A 17161-nucleotide genomic window follows, 5' to 3' on the forward strand; every position below is an offset into this window, starting at 1 on the left:
CACACCCACGAAAATTGTGTATGTGTGTGTGTGTGTGTGTGTGTGTGTGTGTGTAAGCAACTGCACTTGCGATTATCAGTCTCTTCTAAGCTAGGGTTCATGATCAAAAGAAACCCCTTACAATATAAATCGTATCTGAAAACTCAACAAGATACAAGATTTTCTTTCCTTTTTTCTCTTTGTCATTTCACATAACTATTTATAGTCTAGATTCTAAAGATATAGCTTTTGCGATTTTAAATTGCATTAACATAGTTGTATATACTTTAGGGCTTAATAATATTGCATACCAACAAATCTTACACAGTTGACTAATGCAATTTGATTGAGCAAAGAAACTCATAGAATTACGCATACGCAGTGTGGACTATTCACCAAAAATGATTGGCAAAAATACGAGTTTATGAATTAACGGTTAATATAAATTTGTTAATCCTTTGATTTTCAATTTTTTAAATATTATTTTAGCTATTTTTATTTGTTTTTATTAAAAATATGTGTACACATATGTATTTTTTCCAAGCATTTGGTCAACAGGTGAAACGGTTAATTAATGTGTTACCTTTTTCTCTTAACTCTTTCCAATCTTGGCCCTTAATACAATGTGGAAACCACTTACCTCATTCGGTGCAATTAAAAACAAATGTTTATATTGTCAAAATACCTTGGAAAATATTAATACGTGAAGTATAGAGAAGTATTGAGAGCTAATTGCTAAAACATAAGAAGGCAGAAATCTCTCGATATCAATCAACAAGGAAAGGAAAAGGAAAAGATTTCATGTGCAGTTTATCTGTGACAACTTTAGACTAGTCTAATGTTTTGAATTCAGATGTAACAAATGGAGCTTGCTTACAGTGATGACTTTACGAATTTCAGTTGGCTTTATTTGTTTACAGGGTATGACTTCATGTGGACACAATGTCTTGCCATTGAGAGGAGGGAAAAGGTGGCAAGCTGGAGGGATATTTTAATAATTACTTGCTGCATTTACGTCAGCAGCAAGCAACGGCAACGGCAAGAGCAACCAGCAGCCAAGCGCCCTTTATCGAGCATATTTCAAATTCTCATGTTTGTTATTTTACCAGAATATTTTTTCCGTATACTTTCTGGCTATATACATATACATATTTTTCTGTTTGGTTTGTGTGTGTATGTGTGTAATTTCTTTCCCCTTTTTTTCTGATTTAAGTAGCAAAAACATTCATTCATGGGCACGAACTGCACGCATCTGTTCAACGGAGCGTAATATTTACCATTTACCATAATTAATAACGAAATATATATTTCTTTTCAAGCACAAAATGATGATGATTGTTGTTGTTGTTGTTGCTGCTGTTGCTGTTTGTTGTGTTGTTTGAATTGAAAATTGAAAATTAAATTTTACAAATTCCAAAGCGAAAAATTGTGGCCATTCGCACAGCAGCAGCAACAGCAGCAATAACAAAAAAAAAAATACCACCAACAACAACAGGTTAGTTACAATAAATATATATATATACAAACATACACACACACACACACACAATGTGTAGGAAACAACTTGGAAGTTGTAACAATTCCCAGAGATTTTTGCCTGTATGTGTGTGTGTGTGTGCCTTATGCGGAAATGTTGTTGTTTGTTATACAAGAAAATTGTTTTAATTATTTTTTCGTGTTATTTCTTTTTGTTTTCTGTTATTTTTTGTACAAGCGTAGAATATGTACCATAAGTTTATCAAGATGTTTAAACAGAATACCACTAATTAAATGTGTGTGTGTGTGCGTGTGTGCGTGTGTGTGGAGTGGGAGAGAGAGATGCTAACCAAAGTGATAAAGAGCAAAAAACAAGAACTTTCAACATCTCCTACAACATTTTTTCCTTTTTTGACAACAAATCTTTAAAAACTTATAATCTGTTGTCCTTAATCTTTAATTTCTGTTACACTGATTGTTTATTTATCTCGTTAAGCATTATATTAATATCAATACTAACATCACCATCAAATATTATTAAAGTTTTCGTTATCGCTATCGATAACATTATCGAAATTTGATCTCCCATGAGGTTAAGTCATCAATATAGTTTAGAAATATATACAGATTTTGCGTCTACACTAAAGGTTTAATGGGAATATAAAATAGAAGGCAATAACATTATTAAATTTGATCTCTATTAATAGAGAAATATCTTTTTAGTAGCTACATATATCTTCACATTAGCTATACCCTTTACACCAAAGGATTCACATTTTATTAATCGAAAACGATAACCTTATCGATGTATGTTCTAAATTTCTCCACAACTTTAAGAAGAAATAGCTAAGAATAATGTTTATTTGTTATACCTCCCTAAACGAAAGTTATCAATTGTTTATCATATTTTTCCATTAATCGAAAGTGATAACAATTGACATCAAGGTTTCGATATACGTTCCATGCATTTCTAGGTTGCTAATTTGCATTGTTGTTGCTGTGTGGCAACAAGGATTATATGTTAAGAGAAAACAAATGACACTAATCGTAGGGTTAGGTAGGTTTTTCTGCTTTTTTGATGTCATTGCCCTCGATCGAAATACAGTCGGTGGGCCGGGGTGGCGGGGAGCATAACCAAACTGCAAAGTCACATATGGGGGGGATTTTCTCTTTAGTCGGTATTAATATTTATGATCAACGCTGTGGCGAGGCGATCCCATCATGATCATGAACATTGTGTGACTAACACAAAGGTCGTCATCGTCGTTGCTGTTGTTGGCGGCGACGGTGGCAAGTCTCTCTTTCTCTCTGTTCAAGATCATGTTCATAATCACGAGATGACGATCATGATGATGCTGCCACATTGGTGTTCGTCACGTAGCAGGTGAAGCTAGCTAGCTAGGATTGTTGTAAGCATTTAACTGACTCTCAGTCTGTCTGTCTGCCTTTCGGTCTGTCTGTCTGTCTGTCCATGGCGCATTTGTCACTTTCACATTAAGAGTTGGTTGGTTGTGGTTGTTGTTGTTCCTCAGTTTTGATTGTGTTTTTCTTTAAGTAAGGCCTTCTTTTTGTTTTGTTTTATGCTTTGGCCTCAACATTATTTCTTATTTCGTAGCGCCATAATTGATTTTTAAAATTTATTTTATTACCCGCGACTCGCCGTTCCGTTCCGTTTCATTTCGTCTGTCTGTCTGTTTGTCTGAGTGCGTGGGCCCCGCCGGTCCTCAGTTCTTCAACAACTTTAATGTCTGAGGGAAATCAATTTTTTATGTGGCACATATTCTTAAACACAATTTTAGAATAACACGAAAAGAGGTTGACCAAATTTTCGTTTAATAATTTCCAATTAATTATTTTTTACGTAATTCATTTCTGAATTTTCAAGTAAAATGGATTCCCATTCTAACTCCATCTCAGAGGTTGCAGAAGCTTTTTCAATTTCAATATTTAAATAAGGTAAATAGCATTAAATCGCATATAATATTTTAAATATATTTGCATGGTGTACAATTTTTTTTTTGAGTTTTTCTTCTCTTTTTTTTTGTTTTTTGTTCTTGCAGAGATATACGATATGTTAAGCTATTAACCACAGTCACACCACACAGTGTGAGCAGAGGTCATTCACATTGTGAATAGTAGAAAATACTCCACGTACAACATTTGTTGTCATCAGGGCAAAAGAATAATTGCCAGCGATTTTTGATTTTTGTTTTTTAACTGCGTCAGCCACAAAAATAAATATAAAATAATTCACAAAAAGTAAAAATATAAAATCAACTAGAAAAATTTCAAATAACATAACATGAAATAGTAAAAAAATAAAAATATATAAAGCAAAAAGAAAAAATTTCAAAAAAAAAAAATTATTTAAAAAAAAAATAAATATTTAGAAAAATTAATCAAAAAATAAAAATAAATAAAATAAAAATACATAATTGAAAAAAAAATAATAATAAAATAAAACCAAATTATTAAAAAAAAAAAAAATTAAACAAAAAATAAATAAAATAAAAGCACATAATTCGAAGAAAAAAAAACAAATAAAACTAAACAAAATAAAAACAAATAATTTAAAAAAATAAATAAAAGTGTGGCAAATTCAAACAATATTATGAAAATCGAAAGCAACTAAAAAAAAATTTAAATAAAAGAATATATTGTTTCTTCTTCAAATCATTAAAAATAATTGTTAAAATTAGACGGTTTCCATATCAACTCATCAGAAGTAAAAAAACCATTGCTTAAATAATTTTGAATAAAACCTATTAATTTATATAATGGTTTACATTTATCAATGATGCTTTTGCATAAAAGAAAAATTTGATTATCTCATCTATGGAGATGAATTAGATTATGCAAATTTACAATAAAGAGTATTATGAAATTTCTTTTGGGCTGCTTAAACTACTTGATCTGCTATGCTGCATTCTCTCGGCAATCTATTAAATAGCTTTAAAAAACACACGAAATTCTTTAGAATAAAATGCGATAAAAGTTTTTATGGCTTCGCATGAACCGCATTCGAATCAATGTATATAGATATATATATATATACATAGGTATATGTATACTAAATGCTCTATGATACCCCATGGCACTAGGTAAATTCCTTTGAGGCTACAAAATGATAGCCAAAGTCAGAAGCAAAGTTTATGTCATAAGTTAAGATCGTAAGTATGATACTTAATTTATACATACATACATATATTATCTTATCTTTTTCAAATAAAAATTTTCAATAAATACACGCTAACGCACATACACTGAGAGAAAACAAAAAAGTAAAAGAGTCAGAACAAGACACTGACTTGAACAGAGACAATAATAATAATAAAAATTTTGCCAATGCCAATTAATTCTGTAAAATATGAAATCAAATATTGTTTTTTTTTTCAAACTTAGTAAGTTTTGCTTTTAGTGTACCTTCAATTTTGCACATAGACGTTAATTAGTTAATGCCAAAAATTTAGCCCACAAGACTTACGAGGCCAATTTCCAATACCTTTCGTACAATTTTTTTGGTTTTTCTTTTGTTTGTTCGATCGATCGGAGTCTCTCTCTATATATGTACATATACATATGTGTGTATGTGTGTGTTGTATGCACATATTTGTATAAATAAATAAATCATAAAGCTGCTGTGATTTGGCGATTTTGTTAAGCGCCGCCTTCTCTGAAATTTGAAACTCAAGTGATATGCAAAGAAAATTTCACATAAGTCATAAGCAAACAACATTCAATTATATACACAATCAAGGGGGCGACACCCTCGATGGTGGGAAGGGGGTAGAAGGGAAACAAAATATTATTTAGCAGAATTCAAGAAAACAAATTTTGTTTTCTTTATTTTGCTATTGTTTGCTGAACATGCAGAATTCTTTTTCTGTATTTGTTTTTGCAAGTTGCTGTGTGTGGACTTAAATTGGCTTACGTAGATAATATTTGAAGAGTCGTCGTGTCGGTTAGTTCAAACATTATCAATTGTATGTAATCAATGCCCATGGTAACTGCTGTCTCCACAAAGTCCCATACATTTATCACCCTACACCTCGAACTTGACTGGAGCAATTCATTATGCTTTCCCAAATAAGTCGACCCCCCCCTCAGTAAAGTCATCGAACTTGACGTCTCCCTAACCATTGACCAAATAAATTCTTATATTTATGGCAGTTCCTTAGAATAAAAGCATTCTTAGACCAGTCTTGGGCACAGGACCTTCCAAATATTAGAGGTAGCCAAAAAAAACATGCACTTTGATATTTATACTTGACGAATCGTGTCCATTTAATCGATAATAGGTAAGAGGTAAATCTGATAAAAATCAAACAACTAGCAAAGTCAGATGATCGACAAGAGTAAAGAGCTATTTAAGGGTTTGAAATATGTGAAGATCCTTTTTCTTCACTCCTTATGCTCACTTTTGATAGAATGTTGGAAAAATACAAGCGAAAGTCACAACCCACAAATTTCTCTGTCCACTTCACTTTGACTCGTGTGATCTTTGTTGGTCGAAATATTTCCCCTTTTAGAGCTACGATCAGGGATCGATAAAAGAAGTCTCTGAATGACTTTGAAATTTCATTACATTTGGCTTAAATGCTTAAGACCACTAAAAACTGGAGATTGAATCTAGATGATCGGCAAATATATTAAAATTGTCAACCTCCTTGCAGAGTCCAAGATTATGTAGATATATGAGTTCCTCTTCACTCTTCTCTATACATTTTAAAAGAACTTTATGTTATCAGAGAAAAAAACAAAAACAAAAACAAAAGCAAGCTAAAAACCTTTCACATGTTAGCCAAGTTTAAAAGACTTTTTGTTATGTTATGTTTTGTTTTCTGTTTTGTTTTTGTTTTTAAGTTATGTTGTTGCTTTTCCACGAAATGTATTTCTAAGTAAGCAACAACACAACAACAACAAGTCACAGTCATGCCAAGAAGAGACTGAGACCAACTGAGAACTAAACTGAACTAACTAACTACACACTTGTCAAATCAGTTTTAGGCAAAAACAAAAAAAAAAAAAAGAGGTAAGACTGTTGAGTTAAGAAAGGAAGGTAGGTAGGTAGGTAGATAGGTAAATAGTTTGGTGGCTAGAGATAGGTAAGGGGTGCTGCTATTGCTCTGTCTGCTATTGCTCTATTGTATATATGTAGTTACTAAAATGCGCTGATTAGCTTGGGAACTGGCACACTCACACTCATTGAAAATGGAGCTTACTTATGCTTACGAGGGCTGTCATTGAAGTTTGAATTAGAAAGATCCAAGGAGATGAAAGATCATTGAAATGGTTTACAAGTTTTTTAGTTGACAGAGAGAGAGAATTTTGAGATTTTTTGAGTTGGATCATCCTTTTTATGACATAAGGAATCTTTTAAGGAACATTTTCGTGTTTTTTTTTTAGATAATCCCCAAAGGAACTTCACCTAAGAGTTTTTGCATGAAACAGAAGACTAACTAGATTTATAAGGTCTGTCTTTTAAATCTGGAGGGCAGGGGCCCTTAGTGGTTTTCTGACGTCAAAGAAAACGTCACGGAGAATTTATCCCAAGTCACTAAAATGGTCAAATATTGTCACGTTGTTCAATGGCTAAGCATAAACTAAACTATTGGAATCCCCTACTCCTCCTTTGTCATAGTTTAGACGATTAAAAAAATTAAACTGGAGACAGATCGACGGCGAGGGCGACGCACAAATGGACGCTGGGCCCGGTTTTTGGGCCTTGGGTGCGTCATCAAACATCTATGTGTGTTTGTATGTATATACATATGTATATATATTGAGAGGTATGCATGTATATATGTACATACATATATGTATATCTAGTATATGCAACAGACAACGCTGGGGCATGCCTGTCAATCAACATTCAACGCCACTTCTATGGCTTATCTATCTCAAACTCAACGGCAAAGCTAATCGATCATTATAATGTACAATTTATATATATATATATATGTATGTATGTACAAGTATTTACAAAAAATACATATGCATGGCCTTTCTCTCGCTGTGTGTGTGTGTCTGTGTGTGAGCTCTGATAAGCCTTGGTTGTGTGTTGTGGTCCAAAAACTGGTTTTTGGCCATTGCCAAGCGGCAGGCAGGGGCAGAGGGAGGCGGCAATCGGCAGGCGGCAGGCAGCAGCAGCCCAAAAATGACTTTTTTTTCAGACAACGAAAATGATTCATACGAAATTCAAACGTAAAAAAAATGATGCGTTGCTTTGCTTTGCGCTGCGTTGTATATTTTAGCCCGGTTTCTTTTCGATCGTTCATTTCGCTTGATCATTAACAATAATAACAACAACATAAACTACAACTGCTTAAGAAGAAATATCTGCGTTGTCTCTGTTGGAATTGAAAGTTTTACAAGAATTAAAAGATGACTTATTTGCATTTTCATCAAGATCGATATCGTTTTTTTTGGTATTGATGATAAAGTTAATCAGACTATATAGTTGGTAGTTTTTTTTGTTGTTGCCGTTATCACAACGACTGGGGCATACCCTGCTGCAACAAGTGGAGCTCTAATACTTTTCTCTCCCTTCTCCCTCGCAATGATCGGTCTTTCGAGTGAAGCAGTTTTTCTACCTGATTTCTCATTAGGCCTATTTGTGGAGCATCTACCTTATTCCCCTCCTCCCCCTCATTCTACATGGGCGTAGCAATGATTTGTAGTTACTTAGAGTAAGTGTAAATACTATTCAATACAATTCTCCCCTTCAATATGCCAATCGATCCCCTCCTTCTTCTCTAAGGCCTCTGCTGCCTATGTTAATCAGGTAGCCAGAGAGTATTGAATTTTGTTTTTTGGTTTTCTGAAGGTCGCCTTCAGAGAGCATTGAAATTAATTGGTGTGTGCTGTGTGTGTGTTTGCTCTAATCTACACTATTTGGTTGCATTGACCCATATTAAAGTAGCTTTGACCCCATTCGCAGCTAAAATGAATATAGACTGACCAAAACTTACAATAAGTTTAAAATAAACGAAACAAGAAGCACACACACACGCACACAATTACTTTTAATACGTTCTTGTAACGATTTTATTTTCAATTCAGGGCGAAATGAGGGAAATTTCATCGCAAACAAAAGATAATCTTTCGGATATTCAAGACGAACTTCATACCCATCAAAATTTATACTGAGTTTTGCCATTCTTTGATCTTTGATGTGAATTTTGATTCTATGTGAAGGGTTTAGTGATCGAAAATTGTTATCGAACCTCGTTAATGAACGGTTAATTAGAATTTAAGAGTGTTATCGAATCTCTTTTATAATCATTTAGTTATATGAAGTGTTTAGTGATCAAAAATTGTTATCGAACCTCAAACAATTTGAATTTTGATCTTTAAAAGTGTTATAATCATTTATTTAGAATTATGATCTTTAAAAGTGTTATCAAACCTCTTAAATTAACGATTAACTAGAATTTAGTTAAGCTACTCAGTAATAATCCTATCTAATGAAAATGACTGCACATTCTTTAAGCAATTTAATTAAATTGCAATATTTCATTTTTGAATAATTTTTCTAATTCAAATAATATTTTTTCTGAAAACAATCTGAAGTTTTACTCTCTCTTTGGCTAAACTCTATTTTTTTACCAATTGAATGTCTCAACAAGTTGACTCAATTATTCTATTTAGTTAGCTAGTTAATTAGTTAGTTTGTCTATGGCAAATACTAAAAACAAAACTCAAAAAAAAAAAAAACCTGCAAAAACTATTTATGGCTAGAAGTGAACAACAGGTTGATGCCAACTTCCCATGAATATACTACTATATATATAAACATTTATACCGTTTGTGTTATATAATTAAACGTCAAGGTTAACTTACTGAGACTGGGCGGTGGTACGCGCAAGTGTTTGGTTCTTATCGTATATATGTCTAGGTATAAATGTACATATATATTTGTGTGTGTGTGTGTGTGTCGTTTTATTGCTTCGATTTTATAGTTGATAAGCGACAACGACTAGCCTGCCTCTCCTTGTCCAATTACCTAAAAACTTATAAATTGCCCATATTATGATCAATGATTATATTGATTCCCCCGTGTTCAGTATGGCAAGCAAATATTCTTGCGCAAACTTCTAAAGTAAGAATTAAGAAAAATATTTATATATTAGAAATCTTTACCATTATTCATAAGTTCTGATCTAACAGATCTTAGGCTTTTCATGAGCCATGTTAATTCAATATTGAATTCATGTATCATGTATCAAGCTAATTGACCCAATTCAAAATGTTAAATAAATTTTATAATTTTTAGAAATATCTCTAAAAAATAAAAAAAAAAGGAAAAACTTTCAACATTTTTTTTTTCTTTTCAATTTGACCTTAAGTAAGCCTGAGTAATTTAAAAAATAAATGCAAAAAAAAGGTCGCCAAAACAAAGCAAAAACTTAATTAAAGTGCAATTATAAAATTCGTGAAATAAAGTTTGCATTTTAAGTTAAAAGTAAATGTTATAAACTTTAGACTCGAGAAACAATTTTCTATTGAGGCTTGACACGGAGTTGCTGCTGTGGGACACGGTCAAGTACAGTGGCGGTTTATCCGTGCAAAGGGCAGGGGGGGGGGGGGGGAATGTTCCCACTTTAAAACCGAGAACTGCCGACTTCCCATCAAAATTAAGAGCTAGATCCGCCACTGGCCAAGTATCTGCGGCCAACATTTTCTACAAGAAATTTGTGGCTAGCACACTCACACACACACAAACACACATATATACATATATACACCTGTTATTGTTGCTATTGTTTCGCATTATTACTGTATAATGTGTATTCTCATTTATCGGCATTTGTTTTTAGCGAATGTTTTGGTTTTTTTTTTTGTGTGTTTTGCTCTTTTTATTATTATTTATTTTGCATCTGTATATGTGCATTGCATTTAGAATGCTTGAAACAACAACAACAACAGACACCTGCACACACCTGCAAATGAAAACACACACACACACACACATACTCAATATCGTGACTAACAGATTGCTTTAAACTATTGCACATGCTGCTTAAAGTTTTCATATACAATAAATATAGAAACAATACACTCTAATCGTATATGAACAACGTGGAAGGAGTATATACTACATATGAATACATATACATACATATATATATACTTATATTCCCAAGAATTCAATATTGTCGTTGCCAGTGTATCAAAATTTTTATTTTATTTTTCATTTTAACTTAAACAAAGTTTGGAAACTCCTACAAAAATCTATCTGAATTCCATAAAGGATTGTGTAATTGATCACTTAATATTAAAAGTAGAAAAAATTTCGCACCTTTTAAAATCAATTCTTAAACATTTCTTGTTAATGCATTTTCAAGATTTCAGAATAACCTGATAGAAGAAAAAAAAGAGCAAAAGAGAGAGGAAAAAAAGAGGATGTAGGACTCCTCCTGTTTTTCTAAATAGAAGGATAAGTTGGTTCACATATCTTAATAATATGTAAAGCAGCAAAATGTTGGGTATCCAAAAGGTCGGCTTTAATTTCAAGTTAAATTATACAATTTGCAATCTGCCGTTAAGCTTATTATAATAATAAGTCTACAAAGTAATGTAATAAACGGAATAACTATGTATTTTATTCTCTCTCCTCTCCCCCATCAACTCCCCCACCACTCGCTTTCCTACACATATGTATCTTTCTCTTTTTTTTTCCTATCTATGTATGTTTCTTTCCTATGTTAGATACGCTCTGTGAGTTTTGTTGATTTAGTTTGTTCATGTCGTTTGTTGTCGTTGTTGTTGATGGCGGTTGACCTTGACGATAGAATCTATACATATATGTATATAAATCGTGTATTTATAGTAGTATATATTATAGTTACAATCAAAAGCTCAATTTACAAACTTCTAATGTGCAATTAATAATTAATTGAAAGCTTTTGTTTTCTTTCTTTTTGTAGGAATTTAGAAAAAATAAAAAAACATTTCTTCATGTCTGATGATAATTAATAAAAGTAAGTATATTTTAATATATATTTTATTGAAAACAAATTTAGATATATTTCTATAGGATTTGCTTAAAACTTCGTTTATGATATTCGACTTGAAATCAATTTTCTATACCAATTTTCTCCCTTAAATTTATGACCTAGGACTGAATTTGTGAAGGGAGAGTGACAGAGAATGTATGAAAATTAAAAAAAAATTATAACCCATGACTCTAAACGAATGACGAAGAGTGTAAAATTGAAACTGAACTCAATAACTCATGGAAGTTTATAACTTTAGAATTCAAATAATTTCAAACATAATCTAATTTGAATCTTTGTTAATCTATTTATATATTTATTTATGAATGAATCTAAACGAATGATGCGGAGTGTAATAGAAATTCTAGAACCCAATCAATATACATCATAAAGGGGGTTAACTTTAACTTATGCCTAGATCTACATGTATGTATATGGTGTCTATATATTAAATTTATATATGCCAACATACCTTTTGCCGCACTCATAAGATCCTTAACCTCTTTGATAATGCGCTTGATCTGATGACTAGTGTGATCCAATTCCTTTTCGTGACGATTCAAATTATCACGAAATTCTGGACTATCGACAATGCATTCCTCAAATTCCAATGGCTCCAGGCCGCGACGTATATCTTTGCCGCCGCCCATTTTGTGTGATTTTGTTGTTGTTGCAGTTGTTGTTGCAGTTGGGATTCGTTTATTATCTAAATATGTTGATGATGTTGTTGATGATGAATTTGTATTAGATTTCAATTTTGTTTTAGTTGATGATTTCTTAAAATTTCTATTCAAATTGAATATTGATAATTTATCGTTATGCTTTTGGAATTGAGTATTATTATTATTATTATTATGCCAATTGCTGGATTTATGTTTAATTTTGTTATTTTGCTTGCTATTGTTGTGATTGTGATTGTTGTTGTTGTTGCTTTTGGCGTTGGCGTTGACGTTTTTAGGGGCGGCAATTGAATTGTTGCGTTTGAGGCGGCGTTGCAAAAAATAAATATGCTTATTTTTTGTTTTAATTTTTGTTGTTGATGTTGCTGGTGATGATGTTGCTGCTGATGCTATTAATGTTGCTGTTGTTGTTGTTGTTGTTATTGCTGCTGCTGCTTCTTCTTCGTTGTTATATTGTTGTTGCTGTTTGTTAGTAGTTGTTGTTGTTGCTGCTGTTGCTTCCTTTTTACGATTATTAGTATGAATTTGTTGCTTGTTATTTAGATTAATATTATTAACATTATTGTTATTATTGTAATTGAAATTATGGTTTTGCCTTTGCTTCATAATCAAATTAAATACAAAAAATAATGAAAAAAAAAATATTATCAATTTTTTTTTTTTAATTAATTTATCAAATTAAAGTTTTCAAGCAACTCTTCCTTTCTTTTTCGCACTCGTTTTTTTGAGCTCTAACTTTAAGATATTTTTATATACTTATATATATTTTTTTTTACTCTCAAAGCAATGAATAGAACAAAAAAAATTAATTTAATGGACGAATAACAACAGCAAAACGTGCACACACTGCAAAAATGAAAAATAAAATGAGTTTTTATTAAAAGCAAAACATTAACATTAAAAACAAACAAATCAATGCCTACTTGAATGTCGTTTGCCAAAAATTAAGCCGACTACAAGTTTACCCTGATATCGAAAGGTCCAAGCTTTACACATGTATATATTTGTCAATTTTAATTGGAAAAATATCCAATTATTTACGTTTAGCGGCAACTACTAGTTTCTTGAGTCAAATCAGACTAAGGATGTTAGAATTCCCAAAATTGTGCAATATGAAGTTTAAAAAATTCTCCTAGTTCCACAATGGAACTTTGGAATGTTTTGTAACTATTAAATAGTTTTTATTTTGAATACACAATACTCTAGCACAATTTACAAAAAATATTCCGAGATTTCTAGTTTTATTTGCAACATTTAGATCGCCTAAACCAAACAAAATTAACGCTAGAAGACAAAAGTCTAAAGTAATACAAACTTTGTATTGAACGAAAATTGTCGGTACAGATATCTTTCGTTAGAAGAGCGGCTCTTTAATGAAGGCCTTAGTCTTATTGAAGCGGCTCAAAGTGCTTCTCCCTGAAACACCTATTCCGAGATGGTATTTCAAATATATTAGGTCCAAAAATTCGGAAGATTCATTTATATTTTTAAATAATATTATAGAAAGGGATCATGTCCAGGGTGACATCCGGACCTGATTGAATTTCTTGAACTATTTTGCTGAGATTTTCTAGATTTTTGAGCAGTTGGCTGATTGTCTGATTGACTGATGGGTCACACAGTTGAACAGTTTTTGTTCTCAAGAAGTTTTTTTTATGATATCTTATTATGGCCAATTTCACCACTTTATAGACGTAGATCCGGCAATGGGCCCGGGGCCCACCTCTTGCTTCCGACAAAACTCTTACACTAACTCTACATATTGTCGAAAGGGTATTAAAAATTCGTTTTAAAAAAGCATTCATGAGAAATTTTTGCACACGCACACAGACACACAAAACCAAAACAAAATAAAAAGAAAAAAGCAAAAAGCGCAGGCGCAGCAGCATCGTTTCACATACATACATAATAATAAACAGGCACACACACATATATACACACACATATACTTGCATACAAAGTGAACTGATATTATATTGAAGATGGCTGTCTCTTTCTAATGCATGCATTTAACACTTCTTTGTTTGTGCTGATGCTTGTTGTGGTTGTTGTTGTTACTGCTGTTGCTGCTGCTGCTTTGGTTTTTACCGGCTTTGTTGCATTTTATTGAAATTTTTGGATAAATTTACGTTTTTGAAACATCAAGATTGCTTTTTCGGTTTTTTGTTTTTATTATTTCTTTTTGTTTTAAAATTTCTCTCTGAAAAACACGCACAGCAGCAACAGCAGCGCATTAACACAATGACAGAGAAACGAGCACACATACAGACATACACACACACACACTAAGACACATGTGTTTGCAGAAACTTGTTGAATATAAAAAAAAAAAACAACAACAACCAAAAAGAAACTGGAAACGCAGGCAGAGGGAGCAACAACTATACCACATATAAATGGATTGTTCACATATGAATACACACATATATGCATATATATATATATATATATATATATATATATATATATATATAGTATATACGTTTGCCTGTATATTGTGTTGTTTTTATTTGTATTTATTAACAGAAAACTCTTCTTCTTTTTTAACTCTTTTTCGCTAAATCACACACGACACACACACACACACACACATGCACTCACACACTTGGACACCTTTGCTGGTTTATTTTTTTGTTATTCTGTGCAGCGTAAGCAATTAAACAAATTGGCAAGTATACAAAATAAAGGCAAATTACACTTTATATTTTTCTCCTCTGGTTGTGTATTAATCTTTGATTCATTCTCCATTTTTTGTTGTTTAATTTTTTATTATTTTGTTGTTGTTTTATTGCATAATTTCAGCTCATTCGTTGACGCTGGCAGCGGCGGCTGCTGTGGCGGCGGCGGCTGTTGCTTTGGATGCTGATGCTGCTGCCATTTTTCCCCCCGTTTTTTTGTTTTTTTTTTTCAAAATCTGCTCCCCGCGCGCATACTATCAAGTAGTAGTAGAAGTTGCACACACTTTCAAAAAAAAACAAAAACCAAAAAAAATTCCTTTAATATTTAAAACGAGGAAAAAATAGCGCACAAATTTCGCTTTTGTTTTGTACTCGAGTTTCGTGTAACTTCTCGTTTTTTTTCAAATTTATTTTCCGTTTCTACGCGAATTCCTTCACACGACGCGCAAATACACGTCCGCTCACGTCGAAAAAACAAAAACAACAACAAATGCAACAATAACCACAAGGCCGAATTCGCCCGAGCAGTAAAAAAAAAATTAAATATTCGCCTTAAGAAATGAATATTTGCCGTACAAAATGAATATTCGCTGTAATAAATTGAATATTTGCCGTACAACATTGATCATCGAACCACACCGAACGCCTTGCAAACACCTCGAACTCGAGCTTTTAAGTCGAACATGCAACAAAAGAGTCGAACATCGAGCAATGGATGCCAACCAATCATACCGATTATGCCAGCCACGATCATTCGCCTGCTACCACAGGGCCAATTTAACGAAGCGAATTCATAATTCGCCGAGCCAAAACGAAATTGAGCTTGGGAGTTCAGTGCTTTTTTCTCGACTTATCGAACCATCGAAAATTAAATACAGGGAATCGACTTAGGATTTAAATTTGATAAAACCGAGGAATAGGCTTTACAAAATTTATTTTAATATAACATTTTTATAAAGTTGTATGAAAATTTAAAGTAGATCTGAGCAAAACTAATCAGGATAAAACGTTTAATTGTAATTTAAGTGTAAAAAACGTTAGTAACAAAGCGTTTGTTTTTGCATTTGTATTTTTTTCTCTGGTTCGTAGCTTTTTTTGGGCTTTACCCAGCGCTTGCCGCTTTAAGGACCTTGCAGCATTCCATGGATAATATCCGTTATGCCGCTTTGGTGTTAATCTGAGCGCAGCAAGATGAAACCGGAAAAATTGTATCTGATAACACGCCTTAAGAAAAACCACATTAATTTGTTGCCTCTCTTAAATAGGAATTTTTGGCCATTAAAAAAATAAATAATTTAAATTTAAATTTGTATCGCAGATCACTATTGATAGACTATCGATGGTGCTGACTATCGATAATTCTTGCCTCACTTAAATGAAAAACACTGAAAGAAATTTGTAGTACATTTAAAACTTGAAATTCGGTTTCGCTCTCCGGCCAAAAGGTGTGAAACTTCGCTTAGCTAAGACATTCATTGAAAACGTTTTAATTTAAAGGTTTATTGTTTTTTAATATCCCATTTCAATCAATTCCTTTATTACAAAAACAAAACGAAAGAAAAATAATCTTTTAAGACTTTTGGTCTGTTCTGCAAGAATCTGTTTTAGCATACAAAATCCAAACACTCTCTATATAAATATATATATATTATTACATATACTCTTACATTCCAAGAGCCGATAACCTTAGCGAATTTTATACAAGTTCCTTGGGGAATTTGGAATGCTCCTTGAATTTTTCTTGGGGATTGGGTAATGCAGGGCAAAGTTAAACATCCAATACTTTAAATGTAATTTATAATTCATATATTTTCAATATGTATACACACATATATATTTATATATATATATATATACATAGATATATCCCATATATTTTTTATTTTGGTTTTCAATTCGTAAAGGTTTTATTGGAATCTATTTTTATTTCTCATTTATTTGAACCGAAAAAAATGGCTAAATTTAAATTTATGTGTTAACGTTGCTTTTTTTTTATATATTTACCATATTTTTTTATTTTTTTTTTCTTTTAATTTCTGTTTTCTTTCAATTATTTTTTAACGCACTACGTTAATGAATTTTTATTTGTTGCTCGGTTGTAAAATAATACATATATGTATATATATATATATATATATATACTTTAATGATAAAAATCTTTACTTATTTGTTTGATTTTTTTTTTAAGTATTAGAATGTTTCGTGAGTGTATGTATGTTTTCTTTCTTTTTTATACAAACAATTTTCAATTTGTTTAAATAAATTTTTGTAGCAAAATAACAAACAGACTGACAGAATCAAGGGATTGCATAATGGAAGAGGACTTTGCAAATATGCTGAGATTTGAAAG

The 17161-nt window shown here is 31.9% G+C and overlaps 1 protein-coding gene across 2 annotated transcripts in view; it reads right to left on the reverse strand.

Annotated features, from left to right (window-relative positions):
* Positions 1 to 12323, reverse strand: part of LOC6648413 (rho GTPase-activating protein Graf) — a 48404-nt gene extending 36081 nt beyond the window's left edge. For both annotated transcript variants that reach the window (XM_023179118.2, XM_023179117.2), the window contains exon 1: positions 11926 to 12323. In XM_023179118.2, coding sequence (XP_023034886.1) covers positions 11926 to 12103 — 178 coding nt within the window. In that variant the 5' untranslated portion in view covers positions 12104 to 12323. The remainder of the gene's footprint in view (positions 1 to 11925) is intronic.
* Positions 12324 to 17161: the final 4838 nt, after the last annotated feature.

The sequence above is a fragment of the Drosophila willistoni genome, assembly GCF_018902025.1.
Source record: "Drosophila willistoni isolate 14030-0811.24 chromosome XL unlocalized genomic scaffold, UCI_dwil_1.1 Seg141, whole genome shotgun sequence".
Taxonomy (NCBI): Eukaryota; Metazoa; Arthropoda; class Insecta; order Diptera; family Drosophilidae; genus Drosophila; species Drosophila willistoni.